Source organism: Struthio camelus, chromosome 18, assembly GCF_040807025.1.
Source record: "Struthio camelus isolate bStrCam1 chromosome 18, bStrCam1.hap1, whole genome shotgun sequence".
In the NCBI taxonomy this organism is placed as follows: Eukaryota; Metazoa; Chordata; class Aves; order Struthioniformes; family Struthionidae; genus Struthio; species Struthio camelus.
The window spans coordinates 9,826,229-9,844,879 of record NC_090959.1 but is presented as its reverse complement, the minus strand read 5'-3'; the positions used below and the strand labels follow the sequence as shown (position 1 = coordinate 9,844,879).

Below are 18,651 nucleotides of genomic sequence, written 5' to 3'. Positions count from 1 at the left end.
ATCGCCCGGTTCCTTAACCCCGCCGGCGCACGGCGCGGGCTGTCCCCGTCACCGCCTGCCCGGAGCAGCTCTCTGCTGGCCGGGGGGCACAGGCTGGGGAGGCGTCTTCTGCCGGCGAGAGGGTTTTCCTTTTGCAGGTGGATTTTACAAACAGGAGCCTTTTCTTCTGCCTAAACTCATCCCCGCCACGATTTCCACCTCTTCTCTCCGGACAGGCTCCCGTCTGCCCTGCTGCTCCTGTCCTTCAGCTCAGAGCGGGGCTGAAAATCTCCAAAAACTGATGGAAAACAGCCAGCTGTGGAAAGGAAGCTCTTTCCTAGGAAACCCCACTGCAAGGGGCCCGCAGCGCCTCGGCCCCGGGCCCGGGCTGGCCTTCGGGCCGGAGCTGGCCCCAGCCAGGCCGAGCGTTGCTCGCTGCACTGCGTCTCCCTTAATGGCTTTACGTGAACCAAGTCTGAAGAAATTAGAAATTTCCCAGCTTGGCCCAGGGCGGGGGGATGTTCCTCCACCAAATCACCCCACCCTTAACCCAAAGACCGTTTCTTCCCCTCTGAAATTAGCACTGGACGATGCCGTCCAGGCAGGAGCGCCCAGGATGGGGCTACTCTGGCGTAACTCCAGAGAGGGGGACCCACCGGCTCGTGCGCCTCAGCCCACCCCCGCGTCCCCTGCCGGCGTGGTACGTTTTGGGGCCAGGGGGCTGCGAGACGGGAGCAGGAGGGGATGTGGCGGCGAGCAAGGACAGCCCAGCACCTCATTAGAGGTTGCAGCAAGCTCCTCTTCGCGGAGCCTCGGCGTCGTGCCTGCGTGGCGGTGGCAGCGGGGCCCGGGCGGCTCTCAGGGGCTGGCCAGGGCACCCCAGCGATGGGTGAGCACTGTCGCTTTGGTGCTGGTCCCTCTGGTGAGCATCCCCACCAGACACCCGTGTCCCACCGGCCCCCACCTCCACCGCTGCAGGAGGAAGGGAGCCCCTGGAAATTTGGCCAAGAGCTTTTTTCCTGTGAAGGAACATAATGATGAAGGGCTACTGCCATCTCCTGGGGGCTGTCCACCTCCGGGGCCTGGCCACCGACCCAGGGCAGGCTGGGGGACGGAGGCCGTGGCCAGCCACGAGCCCAGCACCCCGTCCCGCCACACACTCTGGGCCCCAGCACTGCCAGCAGCCTCGCGATGGCCTGTGGGCTCAGAGGCACCCCACCCGCTCAAGCCCTGTGCCCCTGCGTGGTTAAAAGCCCCCATCTCCTGAAGATGCCAGCTAAAAAAAATACCGTGGCCCAGAGCTAACCTAAAGAAGGAAGGAAAAAACCGATTCTGCAAATCCCCTAAGTCCACTATTACACAGGAAAACCCTAAATCGACATTTTCACTTTCTATTTGGCATGAGAACATGATATTGAGCATGTTCCAAGCAACGCTGCTACAAGACACAGTGACTGCTGGGGATGTCCGGGCACTGGGTTCGGGTTCAGGGAACGAGCCCTGGCTGATGGCACCAGCGTCCCCAGCTGGGCTGGGTGTGACAGCACGTGTCAAGTCAAGTGAGGCCCCCTCCCCTTAATTAGGCAGCTCCTAATTAGGCAGCTCCTGCAATGAGCCCTGGGGGAGGGGTTGCATGCAATGGGGTGTTGCTCCCTGTGGTAGGGCTGCCTGGGGTGTCCCTGGCCCCATGGTGCTCCTGGCTGAAGCTTGGCTGTGGTCTGCGCTCATGGGCTTCGTAAGGTGGGCGCTGCTGGCTCTGGGGTTTGACCTCTCTCTGTGTGGTGGCAGAAGCCAGGAGCTGGTGGGTCTGGGGTGCGGTGTGGCTTGGGGGGTGCTTGCTGCCAGATGGGAGCCCCTGCTGGCCAGTGATAAGGCAGTCCTCAAAGGTAGGTGGCCCTGGACTTCGGGGATCGCCCGAGTGTCTGATGAGGACCCGTGCAGCAGTTTCATAAAATAATTTGGTACAAGCTCGATGTTCCCAGTCAGTGGCTGGCCAGGATGCAGCAGTCCCCTCTGGACACTGGTGCTGATGTCCCCACAGGGGGGGCTGTGGCATCTGCTGGCCCCTCGAGTGTGCTTGCAGCTCTGTGATTTGCTCACTGTGACTCTGCTAAATAACCCCCAAATCAGTGCAAGCAGCCCGTGGCAGGTGTATATACCTGCTTAAATGCACGTGCTAAAATATGTGAAGTGTAAATCTTTGGAAACAGGAGGCTCTCGCAGCAAACAGCCCCACAGATTTTTGGGTGGGTAAGTGGGGGTGTACGGGGCTCTGAGCAGGTGGATGATCAAACTTTGCCAGCTTCCCAGTTCCACCAAACTGGCTTGTATATTACAAAAACTGCATGAAAAAATGAGAGCTTTGTTGAATACAACAATGTTTCAAGGGTGACTTTTCCATTGATAACCTTATCTTGAACCGTAAGCAGGAGCAGTGTGGGCTCCTGTCCTGTCCCCCCGCTCTGCCAGGAGAGCGGCAGCCTGTGTCCAGGGCGTTCGCGTGCTCTTCGGACCAAAACTGCGTCCAGAGGCGCCGCAGCCCCTGCAGAAGGGCTGATCTCTCCAAAGAGATGCCGGTGCACGATGGCTGCTCCCCGCACCCTGACGTGGACTGGGGTGAAATCTGATCTTCTAGAAAGGATAAAGTTCTCTGTAAGCAGGACCTGTGTCAAGCAGGCCCTAACTTCAGGCAACTGGGGTCAATGTGTAATCGTATTCCCATGAACTTTTGGAGAAGTGGAATCCAGTTTACACAAACTTGTGGGTGACCCTGAAGTGGGATGGGATGGCGAGTATTTGCATGGGAAGGACTAGAGTTTATAATTACTTTGGTAAAACAGAGAATGGTCTAAAGCAGCTGCAAGGCAATTCAGTGAGGAGAAAGATGAAGTAGAAAAGAGGATTTTTATTTTCCTAGAATAATAATAAAAAAAAAATCAAGTGAAGAAATCCAAACCAGGGAATAAGATGACTGTTACAGACAAGTCAATGCGCTCTAAAAGGAATGTAACTATCAGTCACTGACATAATGGTAACAACTTCTGTGGTTACAAAATATGCAAGTACCTGCATATCTTATTGAGAGACAACTAATAAGTCTTATTTCCAAGTTTTGACCAATGTATTACACATTTTCTTAAGTTTCAGTATAGCTGATTTTTCAACGAAACAATTCAAACTTTCCTTCAACTTAACTACCTCAAAGTGGTTTCATTAATTCTAGTGGTATCAGTTAACTGCACTGATTTACCATATAGAATGGCTCTCCGATTAGACACCGATATATGGTTGTGAGTTGCCGATGGAGGGCTGAAAGGCCCAGCCTGGGCTGCCAGGGAACCGCGGTGCTGCTCCCTCGGCACCCAGCTTGGCCCTTCCCCACCCTGGTTCCTCCCCTCTGCCTGCTGCCTCCCTTCCCCTGCCTTTGCACCCCACCAGCAGTCTCGCACCACCCCAAGACACTTCTCACTGGTGGGTTGGCAGCGGCCAGCCAGTCCCATGGGTGCCTGACCAGGGGCCTTGTTCTGAAAAGCCTTTATTTACACGCAGAGCTTTTTTTCTTTTTTCCCAGGGGAGGGGACATGCCTGCTGCAAGGTCCCTGGCGCAGGTCACACAGGGAGTGGGGGAGCCCAGCGTTGGGTGCCTAATTGCTCATGAGCATCAAGCAGGACTAGCTGGTGAGTGGGATAATTGGGGCTTGGCTGAAACTTTCTGAAACAATAATTCTTGCTGCTGGTGAGTTGATGTGCGTGGGATGAAGGGGAGCAACTTCTGCCGGCATCTCTGTGGTGTGGGCATTTTGCTAGTCCACCGTCTCCAGTTGTTTAAGATTGTTTGCCTTTTACTCTTTTTTGACAAATTATAGCTTTTGTGAAATAATCTTTCAGAGTTGTGAATCGGGCTTCTTTCCCTGATGTATGATTTGCGGAGCAATGAAGGGACATACATGGCCTTATAGTGGTTTTCTTTTCCTTCCCTGGGGAAACTAACTTGTGGCATGTGTGCAAAGATGAATCTGAAATTTATTTTGTATGCCTGGTCTGCAATACGCACTTAAAACATGCAGTCCTTGAAAATACTCCTGCTAGCTACCTGACCTGCTGCAGTAACTTCCAAAACTAGCACAAAGTGGATTGCAGCTAGACTTGGTAGAGCCATCAGATGATACCTTTCTCCAGTACTCACCATTCCAGGGGTGTGATACAAAGTGGAGTCATAACAGCTCTTTGTGGGGGCAAGCAAGAACTTGGATCAATATCAAGACAGGGTAGCTACCAAGTGGTGACAATCTCGTGTTGCTGTTGAGATTTCCATTCAGAAAGACTTTGTCCTGCTTTGCAAATGGCAAGTGAGAACCACTTTGCCTTTCAGTGAACCGTGCTGACATGACTCCCCCCGTAACTTAGGGCACAAAGTGAGGAATAACGCTGGGGACACCTGCACCCCAGGGACACCGGGGGGGTCTAGGAGTGCAGCCCTCACCCTGCTGGCACTGAACCAGGACAGAGTGCTTGGGGACCCCTGAGCACAGCAAGCAGGTAGGACCTCAATTTTCTTTTTTCTTTTTTTTAAACCTTATTCATACAGTACTGACACTCCTGCTCTTTTTCCAGTTCCTTTCTTCTTTTCAACTTCTAGTGACTGCAACTGGCTTATAAAGGAAGCCCTTCTGGTGCAGGAACTAGCTCCCCCATCTTGAGTTACTTTTTTGAACATCTCAGCAACTGATGACCTGTGGTCCAATCGGCACGTTTCCAAGCACAGCCCTCAGCTGCTGGGCTAAACTGCTCCCTAACAACTCCAGGTTTTTGGCAGTTCCCATGGAAGTGTATCCAACTACTGTTTGAACTTCAAGTGGGAACTGATGACGAAGACCTATCCATTCAAATTAAAGCCACCCTCAGCCCATGCTGCTATTCCAAAAATGGCCAGCGATCCCTAGGATCCAGTTGCTTTCTACCTCTTGAAGAAGGAGTCGTGCAAAGCTGGCTGCACACATCCCCCTCTTGCACAGTTAGCGCTTGTACTTGCTCCCCTGGTGTTCTCTACCACTTAATATAGGCAATGAAGTTGCTATGCTCTTTCCTACAAAAGCACTGCAGTATTTATAAGTTTATGTAAGAAGTCATGTAGATGCCTGCAAAGGCTGCACCATGTGTTGCCCCCTGCTGGCCTTCAGCCAGGCTTCAGGGATAGTCCTCATCATCGGTAAAGTAACTGGGAAGGAGAGTCTGCCTACGCTCATCTCCAGCAACGCATTACTGTGTCATCATCCATGGTTCGTTCCTCTTGAAGGTCGGGGCAACCAGCAACCTTAGTGTTGGTGGCTTTTAAACCCTGGCCCACTCGTGGAAACCTCCTATCTCAGGTGGGTAATCTCACAAATTCTTAGAAAAGAAAAGGTTAAGGGCACTTAGCAAGTATAGCTTAAAGCCCAATTCTTTTTTCTATTGGTTAAGCTCCTGAACTGCAGATAATTATCACTGTTCTCTTCCCTTTTATGGCATCCTTCAGATCAGGCTGTAGAAACAATGTGTAGGTGCTTTAAAGTCTAAAATAAATTAGTATCTCTTGGTATAGTTTTGAGTTAAAAAAATAACATCTTTGTTATGATTAAACCAAGGTAGAAAAAGCTGGAGGTGTTCACTTTCAGCTGATGAGTCACTAGCAGAGCTGAGGACACACTTGGGGCCAGAGTCTCGGTTTGGGGCAGTTAGGAGCAGTGATTTGACTCAAGTAGTGGATTTTACCCAGATTGATTTCTGAAGAGTTTTGCCTGTTTATTGTATGTAAACCAGATACTGTAGTACTAGTAGCTTCATCACTGTCATGCAGCACCTCAGGATGTTAGTTGCCCTTATTCATATTAGCACATTACTCCATGGGAAATTAAGAATGATAATACTTGTTCCAGCCTGTGACTGGTATGATCTGTGTCTGATCTTCAGCTATCTCTGCTTCCTTCAGGATGGAGGGAAATTTTGTTCCCTGCCTTCCTCAGCAGTGCCAAGCCTTATCCTGTGGCAGCTTTTCTACCTGGCAGCGAAGCATATGGAGCCCCACCACATGCTCTACTGAATTTTATAGGTGAGACCCATAAAACTGGCTTCAACATTGGCTGGTCACCGTATAACATCTGAGACATCCATTAGATGCAGCTCTGCATGAAAGTGGTGGTATGTGTGTTGCCCCAAGCCCTGGTGGCACTTGGTGCTGGAGGGTATCCATGGGCACTGTGTATGTGCAGGGGGACAGTTCCCTGCAAAAGGGGTGCAAACCTGCCAGCGCCGGTGCGGGAGAGCCTCGCTGGTTGTCCTGCCAAGCCGCAGGCAGCAGAGGGCCTTGGCGCCCTGCTGGAGAGCTCAATACCAGCCAGGCTGGGAGCAGCATGGCTCAGCCCCCCAGACAGTCTTCGGAGGCAGCCAGGCACTTGCTACGCTGTGTGTTGGGGCCTGGATGCAGGGACCCTCCTTGCAGCAGGTCCAGCCTCTTCTGCAGAGGCCAGAGGGCCTCAAAGTGTCTCAGGCAGTGTTGTGGGTCAGGCTGAGATGCTCCTCTGTGCCTGGCTAGCTCAGCTCATTGCTGCCATCCAGATGGAAGAGGAAAAGGAGTGGGGGTAGACAGAGGCATCCCATTTCTACCTACTTTCCTTCCTGCCTGGTAGCTGTCAGGCTGGCCAGAGTGATCATAGTTTAAGTAGTCCCAAGAATGAAATAGCCCGGAGGGCCTCTTGCCGGCTTTGTGAGGTGGAGTTTGACAGGTGAGGAAACTGGGCCTGTGAGCTGGTAGGGGAGTCCCCATGGAGCTGGCTTGCTGTCCTTTATAGCAGCGCAGTGAAGCCACAGGTGAATCTGCTGAAAGCTAGCACCGGCCTGGACAACCCTCTGCAAGGTTTAGCACCTCCTCCCTGACGGCGCTCGCTGAGTGAAACAGGCTGTGCAGCAGCTGGGCGCCTTGGTGGCTGGGTCTCCTCCCTCCTCGTGCAGGGATCACCTCTGGGCACAGCCCAGGGGCACGGAAAACATGCTCCCGCAGCCATCACTATGTGGGCTGGCTGTGCCCTGGGGCTGTCTCGGAGCTGTCCCTGGGGGGCTTTGCCCCAGCCATGCGCTGCCTATCTAATGGGAAGAGCACCAGCGCTGAAAACAATTTTTTCTCTCCTCTTTTAGCACCTTTTAAAGGCAGGGCTACTGAGCTCTGGGCAACGGCAGCTGGTTGTCTGCCCTGTGCCAGCTCCCCAGGAGTGGGTTTGGGTGATTCCCTTCGTGCCCCACACTAACAGCGTACCCACGGCCACATCAGTGGCATCAAAACGGGGTTGGTGTTCACCCTGCCAGGCAGAGCAGGAGCTTTGGGGTGCAGCTGCTCATCTCCCCATGGGTGGCAGACCTTGCCATCAGCAGCCATGGTACCTTGTCACAGGCTAACACGGGACTGTGGGACAGGCCAGAAAAGGTTGAAAAATCATTTCTGGGAGGTTTTGAGTTGCCAGAAGCTGTATTCCAGGTTCCCTCCATCTCCCCTCTGCATGGCTCCTTAGTTGTCAAGAGAAACAGCCACCCGATTTGCAGTCTGGCAGAACTTCAGGGCCTCCACGATTAATAACATCTGCATTTTGTTTCCTGGTGGTCCTGTATTTAAGAAAGCAGAAAAGCCAAGTTTACGCTTGCACAAACTTGCAGATGACACCAAGCTAGGACAGGGCTGCTAGTGCTTGTGCAGGGAGGATTAGAATTTAGATCATTTTCTATTTTATCAAAATAATTTTAAAGTAACTGCAAGGCAATTCAATAAGAGGAAAGATGAAGTAGTATGCTTAGAAAAGAAAATTTAAGTGAAGAAATACAAAATAGAAATGACTGTCATACAGTCAAGGTATTCATAAGTTAATGTAAAAAACTAGTCACCTACATTATGGTATAAACGTCTTCTACGGATTACAAAATATCCTAATAACTGCATATTTTATTGAGACACAACTAATAAGTCTTCATTCCAAGTTTTAATTATTAATAAATAAATAAATAAATTTAATAAATGTTAAACATTTTTAGTATAGTTGCTTTTTAAATAAAACAATCCGACTTCAACTTAATTGCTTCAAAGTGATTTCATTAATTCTAGCTGTATCAGTTAATTGCTGCAATTTAACGTAAAAAAAATTTCTCAGCAAATGACTCTCAAATTAGATGTCAATGTATTTTCCCAAATTGCCAGCAGAGGGCAGAAAACGATCAATTTGTCCTGAAGGAAGGTAGCCTGTGCCTGATCATCAGCACAGATCTTTCACTCAGATGGCAGATGACATCTTTCACCAGAATAACAATATAAGTTAGTGGCTGTTTTGTATTTCAGCATGTGTCTTGCATACCACTGAAGCCACTGTAATAGCATCTAGACCACTCGACCAATGTACATGGATGTTTTGGTGACCAAGAAGCTCCTAGGAACCTTCCCCACTTCAACCAGCTCCTGGACTGGACAGGAAAAATATCGAACCAGGGTCAGTCTCTGACACCACTGGCAGCACAGTCTACAGAGCATCCTTGCTCTGGCCTGCACTTGTGGTATAAGGCAAGGAAAGGAAAGCTGGACAATGCCTACTTGTCTCTTGCAGATGAATAGCATAAACATCGGCGAAAACAAACTCCAGAGTTAGCAGCCTCAGACTCTGTTGGCCTTGACAGCATAGACTGGTTCTCACTGGGTGAAATTTATCATTCTGTTTAAAAAAAACCACCTTTGCTTGCACTGAACAAACATTATTATAACGCAGAATACTCACGTACACATCCTCCATAGTACTATAATCTGGATTTGTGTGTCTTAAATATTCAAATCAAGAAACCAAGTAGGACTGATGGGGGTAACAAATGTAATGAAATTACAGTTGCCAAGGGTGAAGAAAGTCTGTGTGATTTTTATATATATTCTCTTTCCTAAGGAAAAAACAAGTATTGATTCTTTTCTGGCTGGTCAGCACCAGAAACCATCTGAGTTCGTGCCTCATCCAGGCTGCCACCAGTGCCTGTTTCAGCTCTGTGAGATGCCATGCTATTTGCAAACAGAGGAAGGAAATGAGTTTCATGGTTGATTAGGAGAGAGTAAGTTCTTTGAACTACCAGGAAAAAACGGGGGAAGAGTGGAGTCCTGTAATGAGATGTACTGTTTTGAAAAACTGCTCAGAAAACACCGACTTGCGTTTCTAAATACATTCTTGAACCTTTTATTTCTCCCAAAAGGTAAGCAGTTGATTTAAAAACTCCGGTAACAAAACCAAACCAAATATATTACTTTCAGAAAGAGATATGTACACATGCATGCCTGATGTACACTCAGAACTGCAGTTTCAAATTTTGACAATGAATACACTAATGAGACAAATAGGACTGGCAGTGTGAGAAAACTCCTGCATGTGTAACCGTGGCAAATTTATAATAAATGTGTCTGTTCAGGTGTATGCAGTTTTGAACAAACGGACCATGCCACACAGAAAAAGTGAAGTGCTGCTGATTTTGAAGCAGCAGTAGAGAAAAATCAAACTAGCAGGACAACTTAATGAAAACTGTTTGGCACTTCCCAACTGAGGATGCTTCAGCAATGTGCAATATTAAACTCTTCTATACCTCGATTAGATTTTGTAGACTCCCCTTCCCCATGCACACATGCAGTTCCTCAAAATAGTGACGTGGAAAACAGTGCTTTTGCTTCCATTACAACTCCAAAATTCTGTTTGTGCTTTCTTGAGAATGTTAGGGATGTTTCATGAATTTATATATAAAAGCTGCTGCTTCCTAAGACTTGAAGCCAAAGTGCTAACAAGGAGCAACCACTTATCATAGAAACCTAAATGCAACTGGTTTTAACAAAAAAAAAAAAAAAGTGTTTAAAAAAGTTATTTCAAAAGCAGTTCTCTACTGTGTCATATAATACCCTCTCCCAATAAATCATGCCACAATTAGTACTGTGGATTATACTACTTCAGTGTAAAAAAAACAAAAACCACAAAACAGAAATGCAGGAGTTTTTAAATTCCAAAACAATCAGTTTCAAGAGGTGCTTCCTTATACATGCCGCATCTGCTTTTGTCAAGGTACTCAATATCTGCTCTGCATTTGTAACGTGCAAAACCCATAAATTATAAATTTATTCCTCACAGATTCCCTTACTAGTGCTGAAACAAATTCACAGTATAAGCCATCAAGCCTCTCCATGCTGTGAATGAGTATTAAAAAAAGGTAAAGTGCAATTCATCGTGTTTTGCAGAGTCATACAATGAACTCTGAACTTCAGCATGCATTTACAGCCCATTTCATAATAGGAAGACCCCACATTAAACAACATCTTTAGTTCAAGGTAGATGTTTCTGCATCTTAATAGGCTGCAAGACATTTACTATGCTGTAAAATCTGAAAAATTCTGGTGTCCAGCTTCTGACAGTGTTAAGAGGTTCTCTCACTCACTAGTAAAATCAAGAACAGTAGATCTTTTTGATATCTAAACAGCACAAGTTTGAAATCAGAAGGTTCATTCTGAATTCTTGAGCTTTTTTGCAGTCAGATTCTTGTTACTTAAATCTAGCTGTTGATGCTCTAATGACAAACTCGTACTCCTTCCCCAGTTTGCTATAACAGCTCTTGCTCATCATCTTCAGAGCCTGAGGGTCCTTGTCGTACCTCTTCATACCATTTATTTGTGAGGGTTTTCATCTGTATGCGGCCATGATGCAAGTCCTAAGGCAAAAGAAAACCAGAACACGTGTTATTTAGCTACCACACCATTTGTGTGTCAGAGGGAATGAGAGAGACTAGTTTAGCACATGTCTCAAGAAACAATCTGCTCCTGGACGTGCAAAACATTCTGGTTCTTACCAGGAAATATTTATCGATGCTCAGTCCATTAGTACTTATTTCCAGATGTGATATTTTTGATGGCAGATATTTTTACTTGTTTTCTAGACAGCCATGCTCTGTGAGTTTCAACAATCGCAATATTGTCCGGATGGCCTATCTTTGAATCTCACCCCATGTGACCCTGGAGACAGCGGGAAACTTGTGGCCTACTCTGGTGAGTTACATATTTATATTTCTAGCCTTTGGTTGCAATCTGGATGGCAGCCTGTGTTTTTGACTACCAAGTATGAATCTGATGCTTGCTCTGGTTTCTTGGTTCCTTTTTGGCTTTGCAAAAAATCCTTTTGGCTTTTGTGTGAAAGTGCTGAAAGCGTGTTCTATCTTTCTTTTGGAAAGAAGTATGTTTGAGCAGGCTAGGAAGACGGAACGAGCATATTTTACACAAACTGATCGATTCCACAGCAGAAATGCTGGATTTCCTGGCGAACTGGGAAAACAGTGAATTCTGTGGCTAAGGAATCTCAGGCTTCTAAAGGCTTAGATTGAAAACAGCACAGCACATTTACACCTCTCAACCCCTCAGGTTAAGTCTTCTCCACGTTCCCCCACGTGTCACTTTGTATCACAGCTTCGAAATCTGTCTCCCAGCGAGGAAGTCTAGAAAGTGAAGGTTGCAATCCCAGTGCAAAATTCCAAGCTAAAAGGTGCACACTGCAGAAAAATCACAGCTCAAGAATTCACAGGACCTTGTACAGCAAAAGGGAGCAACAATTTGTGTGACAGCACTTTAAAAAGTACATGAATGGTGGCAGCTTTTTCTAGTAAGTTTAGCTTTGGAAGCTCTATTAGGCACAATTTTAGATTCAGCTGCCAAACTCTTGATATGGTCACAGTAGTCTGTAAGATGAAAGCCGAGTTCAGTAAAGCCATATACGCTTTAAAGTTTAATTGCGGTGGCCCTGAAAGGTGCTCATTTAATTCAAACTGCAATTTTACAGTGCAGCTTTTCACTACAGCTGCTCTACATATGAACAAGTAATATACTATATGTCTCACTGTTCCTAATGTAGAAGTTGCATAGCTGCATTACGAGCCTTGAATGGTACGGAGTGAAATGACAGTGAACTCCACCACACTGTTTCTTCTCTTCAAGAAAAGAAGCAACACTTACTTCTTGTGTCAGTCGTCTGGTGAAGAAAGGATTCAAATACTTAGCATCAAACCACATAAACCCTTTGAGGTCCTGGCGTTTTATGTACTGGGCTTCATACTCCTCCTCTGTGAGTTCTGACAAATGTTCAGATTCTATAGTATTCCCCTAGAAAAAACACAAAATATTGGAATAACTTCTAGAAATATGGCAGTTGTTCCTTCCAGTTTGCTTCAGCCCATGCTGCTCTCTCCCTTCTCACAAACAACTCCCATGCTGGAACAAAATGGAAATTATCACCTCAGCCTATCAAGGCTTATGGCTGTATGAATCTTTCCATTTGTTGGTTCCCAGAGCCACTTCCCTTTCCATGTTGAAAGGAACATTTGAAGCCTGTTTACCTTATTTTGTACTGTTTCCATTTCAGACGGCAGAAATTTCTAGCGCATAGGTTTTCTCTTGTGAGTTGAACAATGAGTTTACCCAGCAAGCAACAACACTTCAATGCCATTGTCCAGGTGACTGCTGACTCTCACACTGAAAGCAAGCCCTGTATCAGAACGTGCTTGTCACTGTGACCTTTCTACGCACACTTCCCTACATGAACAGCAGGCACAAGTTAATTCCAAACACTGCAAAGCTCCTGAAACTTCATGCCAAAACAGCTGTTCTTCACATCCTGTAGAACAAGACCCTGCATGTATTCTTTGAGAGCTTGGGGAAAAGCAGACAAAAGCTCGGGGCTTCTTGCACTCCTGCCTTTAGCACGTGAGGTTTCAGACTGGCCGTTAGTTTTCTGCAGTACTTCTGCTTAGCCAAGAACTGCTTTAAAATAAACCCCACTCAGAGGGATGCTGTTACAACCTTCTCATGGCCTTTGCTTTGACCTTTTTCAAAATAATTCCTCTCTGCCTTTTATGATTAATGCATGACTCACAATTTACTAGCTACATTCTCTCTATATATGATTCAACCTATCCTGTATCATCTACTCCATGCTTTTGCAGAGGTTACCTTAATTTCTACTGACCAATTTATAAATTGAGTTAGAGTCCCAGACTTACTTGTGTAAATACTAACCGAGCTCTGTCTTAACAATTTTTTTTTTTAAAATGACGTTGCTTGGTTTTCTCCTACCATGCTTCTACTATTTTTACTTTATTTTTTAGTAAAAATTTCTACTATGTACTGGCCTTTTCTTTGAAAAGGTAAAGAAGTAACAGCAATAGTTCACTGAATAAAAGAGAAACAAACCATCTTCTCTGTCTTGCTAAGATTAATGTCCTTCTTGTTCCTCCTGCGTGCTTTGGAGTCCTCAATGTCAATCAGTCTGATAAGGGGCATGGTTCCTCCTCCCAGCAGCAAAATTGTGAACAACACAATGATGATTGTTGTAGTCCCAATGAGCTGCCTCTTCTCTATTGGTTCCAAGCCCAAATGGAGGCTGAGAGCATAGGGAATTGCGCCACGTAAACCTTATCAGAGAGAATAACAAATCAACGAAGAGCAAATCAACACTAACATTGGTCCTCAGCACCCAGTTACCTCATCGGGAGTCCTCTAACTTTAAAGATATTTACAGACCTACACTGTGCCATTTTTCTAGCATTTGGTTACCACCCTAAAATGAATCAGAGCTCTTCAGCTATTATGCTTTTCAAGCTATAACGTTGTTAGAGCTAGAAAGAAATTAGCTTCTTTGCAGAAAAGCTGTAGTTGGAATCTATGCATCACCATCCTCTGGCACAAGGGGGAAAGAACATCTATCTACTGTATTTGGATTCGAAAATGGTGCAAATGTTCCGCTGAGTTTTGCTGCACAGATGGAAAACCGTTTCCTCTCAGTGTAGCCCACATAATGAAAAAGATGAAACATTTTAACAGCCCTCCATACTTTGAGCTTTAACTTACTTACCACTAAACCACATAATAAACATCATCTTGGGGGTGATTTTATGATCACGGAAGAAGTTGAGTAGGTAGGAAAGTGGGAAAATATTCACTGCTCTACCAAACAGAACAAGTACCTGAAAAACAAAAATCAAAGAAAAAGACTATTTGATACGTTACATTCATGCAGGCCCCAGCTGCATCTGGCTTGTGCAGAGTAAGGTGAATACACTCTTATCATACACCAGCCTCATACAAGGCATGCTGCTAAATCAACATTAAAAAATCTCTCAGTTTAGGTCAATGTGGAATTTAATGTTTTAACCATTTAATCTGCTTAACTGAAATTATACCAGACTTGTAACTGACAGAGACCAGACACTGTTTTACTTACAACCAGTAAACAAAACCCAAGACACGTTCTAGGGAGACAAAGAACTACTTTTGGTGCAAGTTTTACACAGTTCAGTCAGTTCAGCTCCTTTAATCATTCCCTTGGCACAGTGGCCAAGAGGCAAGAAGGCATTTGTATTGTCTCCCTACGGACCAGTCCCTCAAAGACGACAGCCAGAAGCCAAACAAAGAGCACGTAATTCAGTCCTTCAGACTTCCCTGGGCACGGTTATAAAATACACCAATACATCCACTGGCGGGGGGTGGAGAGCGAATTACTGATCTCTCGGCAGCCAGTTAAGAAGTACAGTGAAAACTAACCCAGGAAGGCAAAGTTCCTCACAATTACATCGCTTTATAAACTCTACCACAAACAGGCCTTTGAAAAGGTAAATACCTCAGAATTAGTTAGCAGGATCCTTGTAGGGCTGCATTGTTTTCCTTTATGAATCACCCCAAAATTATTCAATTTGCATTACAGCTGTGAGAGCAATGCTACCTAGGAGGAAGTGTTACACCTTAGCTATACGTTAAATAAGGAAGTTGGGTAGAGATGTGTAATACATGTGTAACGCAATGTTGATACCACTAATCTGTGAACGGTAGAGAACAATTCTTCTCTTGAACCATGGACTAAAATGTGCCAAGTATAAGTTCCTGTATGTGACTTGAAGTGGATTTACATTTCACTATTTTCGCGCTGCAAAAGGTGACATACTTTTCGTCTTTAAATTAATATAATTGCAATAGAAATAGGTAAATCCCATGTGAAACAATCCACAGTGTCATTACAAAAAGATACATCGAAATAAATGCCATCAAGACAGAATGAAGGAAGCAAGAGTAAGGCCTATCTCTGTAAAAGGTGAGCTGAAAGCAAAGAAGTCATGCATGCACTAAATTTATTTACATTATTTATATGAACAAACTGTAAACATACATGAGAAAGAAAGACTCAAAACTGTAGTGCTGGAAGTGATGAAGCAGAGCTTGACATGAGTTTGGACTGTACTTTCTACAAACTGCCCATTTATGCAAATCATTCATATGAAGCTAAAGATATGTAAAAACTCAAGATTTTTTTCCAGAAAAATAATTTCTGGAATAAAGCGTTTTTGCAATAATCCTAATATCTGTTGAGATTTCTTATTCTAATAAATTAAATAAGGTTAAAATAAATACGGCTCTTTTCCTTATTTTTAGCAATCTTATACACATGGGTTTCAAAACAACAGCACATTGGAATTCCTTAAAGAATGCTGCTGCGTATGTACACCAAAGTGCTGAGAATAACAATAAAATAATAACTTCATGCAATTAGTGAGAATTAATTATGTGCAATATATAAAAAGATTCAGTATTTTTCATAGCAATATAGAAGTATTTTCATAAAACTCTATAAAACACAACAAATATTCTGAAACATTTTAAGTGTGAGGATTTTTTACCCCATGAATACCCCAAAGGTATCTAAACAAGTTTGGAAGGAACTAGATACCTACTATGCACCAGATGACAAAGGACATTTCAAACTTGTGAGGAAAACTAAAAATTGACAGGCCAAGAAAAGCAAAAACACACGTTTCTGAAAAAGAGAAAACATTTTAAATAAGCAATTCTGTAAAACCATTTCTACTCCTATAATAAATTACTACATATGCCACATAAAATATACATTTCCTCATTTCTGGATGCACAAAATAAGCACAAGTGGCATTTTGCAAAAGGCCAGATTCTCCCACTCTCACTGTCAGCACCTTAGCCTGTGCGCAGGCTGTTTTTCAGTTGTAAATTTCTAATGAGTATGAGCAAAGCCAGCAAAATCTTGTTCTAAAGACAGAGGATGTTTTGCTTGCTTGAAGAATAGAGGACAAGCTGCAGAACACACTTAAGCTAAAGGACTGGCTACTAATCACTTGCATAGAATCTGATTCAAAAGTACTGAAAACTGAAATGTTGTGCACAATCTCATATATTACAAGTTGAGCACTATTAGATAGCATCCAGTGTGAAAACACATTCACTTCTTATAAACTGCAGCACTTTATAACTTTCTCTGTAATAAAATACTGCACTGTATGACCTACCAACCCTCGTATGTTTTAATAAACCCTGTGAGCGATGTCTGCACATCCACACTAGGGCCACCAATGAGCAATTGCTCCAGTAATCTAAACATTTCATCTCCTAAGTACCAACCTGCTACCATTAGAGACTCTCACAGTGATGATGTTTCACAAGACCACTACACCAGTAGCTGTCCTAGGAAGCTAGAATCCTTACTATAAAGGCAATTACAGATAGGAAGGTTTTGGACAGACGGTAGCAAGTAACTGAATTACTCCAGCTTATCACTTTACTGCTCATGCTTTGGGTCCCCGTTACTTACATTTATATGTTCAAAGCCTGCTGTGAATATTTAAAAAAATTATGCAGTATCTCCTTTACAGTGACTTGAATGAACATGTCTTTTTTAGTATTTGTAACACAAGAGTAAAAAGCTGATGAGCTACTGGTGCTCAGACACGTGGTTAAATTTAGTTTGCAGCAGTGCTACTTCTTGTCTACACTTCAAATGCAAGCAACTTTTTGCAAAAAGCATGGGACACTTTTATGCCATATATGGCATATATATGGCATATATGGGGATATATATTTGTAATACACACTCATGTCTTTTCTTTCAAAGTTTGGCTCATAAAAGGAAATAGAAAGTCTATGTGGCTCTGAGCTGCTTGTATCACTACTTCCAAAAGTTTCTTCTCAATTTGTGAAGCTATTGTTTTTTCAAGTTGTTTTTTAATATCCCAAATCAGTTAAAAATACAGCTATATTCCATCTCCTACAACTAAAAATAGGCTTGAGGGAGAAAGGAGTCAGATAAATCTATTTGGTTATCAATCTTGCGACAAATCTTAGCAGCAGCCTGCAGGATGGGAGAAGGAGCAGATTTACTGTATGTTTTGAAAGGTGACTTTTGACAGCCTTCCAGCCTCCATTACTAGGTAGTCTTCTGTTAAAGACATGTACCACTGACAAACAAATTGCTAGAGGAAAATCCACCTTTCTTGCTCCCACCGGAATCACCATTTCACGCAAACTGATTTCTAAACTCTCAATATTAGACATATACTAAACATAGCACTTACCACACATAAAAGCAACGGTTCTCAGTGTCTGCTGCATTAAAATCTGTGTGACTGGGGACAGATTATGATGTGTATAGTGAGACATCACAATGCCAGAGAAGAGGATTGCCATGATACCTGTAGATACAATGTGGCAATCAACAAAAGAATACTTTGTACTCTGTAAACATTATTTGTGTCTATAACCTTTACCAACACAAAAGTTTATGAAGAGATGAGTGAGGTTTCTATTACCGCTGTTATTCACATCGGTCTCATTCCATCAGTCATGCAAATACTAGGAGGTCCAACACAGATCACGTGCAAGCTACAATAAATCCCTGTTACCTCAGGTTTTCCCATAAGAGTGAGGGAAATAATCTGAAATCTTGCGTGCATTTTTCTGCCTTTCATTCTCCTAATACGATAAAGAGGTGAGATCAAGAGAGGAGTAGAACCAATCTGAGAATAACAGGGCTAGAAAACTATATCATTTAGTTCTCCAATAAAGTGTCAGTGGGACCTGCTGATCAACCAGGCCCAACCACTCCATCAGGAGTAGACTAAAACCAGCAGGGCATCAGTGGGAATCCACTGAAGTATGGTGCATCAGCTCTAATACTGTAAAAAACGAAGAAAGAACAGCATATGGAGGGGTACCCCAATTTGCTATCAATCAGAGAATCAGAAAAGCTACTGAGACTTGAGAGTTCAGGGCCAAAATTACCTTGGTAGGGAGGGACAGCCCAATACGTATGGCTTGTAAGCAAAGCTACTATGCAGGATGTGCTCCTTACATCCAGCACTAGGATAGGTTATTACAAAGATTAGTCTCAGCCGTCAACTATGAAAAAAGCCACTAAATTTACCATTACAGAGTTTGGTGCCCTAACAACATGCACAGCTTGGACACAGTTAGCAGGACACAGTTAACGGAGAGGTGATCTGACTAAGGTCATTTAAAATCTGTATTCTTGAGAACTCATTCTTGAAGGCATTTGAGTAAATTAAAGAACCTGTCTTTACAAATAAAAAGATAAAGGACCCCTAACATGCTAAGAGCAACTAACTATGGAATCTCACCATAAATTCTTGTTGGTCATGAACCAAATACAAGTTCGCTATATTCTTGTATCTTTGATTTGAGTTAGAAATTTTTCCATCTACCTTGGATTCTTACTTCTTGTACATTTATAGGATGAATCTGAATTCTAACCTATTTCTCTCACCCTCCAAGACACATCACAGAAGCTCACT

At 44.3% G+C, this 18,651-nt stretch overlaps 1 protein-coding gene across 1 annotated transcript in view; it reads right to left on the bottom strand.

Annotated features, from left to right (window-relative positions):
* Window positions 1–9,178: 9,178 nt before the first annotated feature.
* Window positions 9,179–18,651, bottom strand: part of SLC9A8 (solute carrier family 9 member A8) — a 35,520-nt gene continuing 26,047 nt past the window's right edge. Inside the window, exons 11-16 of the mRNA XM_068912217.1 lie at window positions 17,416–17,532; window positions 15,769–15,851; window positions 13,899–14,010; window positions 13,238–13,458; window positions 12,005–12,151; window positions 9,179–10,713 (exon numbers count right to left, since the gene is read on the bottom strand). Of these exons, the coding sequence (XP_068768318.1) occupies window positions 10,606–10,713; window positions 12,005–12,151; window positions 13,238–13,458; window positions 13,899–14,010; window positions 15,769–15,851; window positions 17,416–17,532 (788 nt within the window). The 3' untranslated portion in view covers window positions 9,179–10,605. The remainder of the gene's footprint in view (window positions 10,714–12,004; window positions 12,152–13,237; window positions 13,459–13,898; window positions 14,011–15,768; window positions 15,852–17,415; window positions 17,533–18,651) is intronic.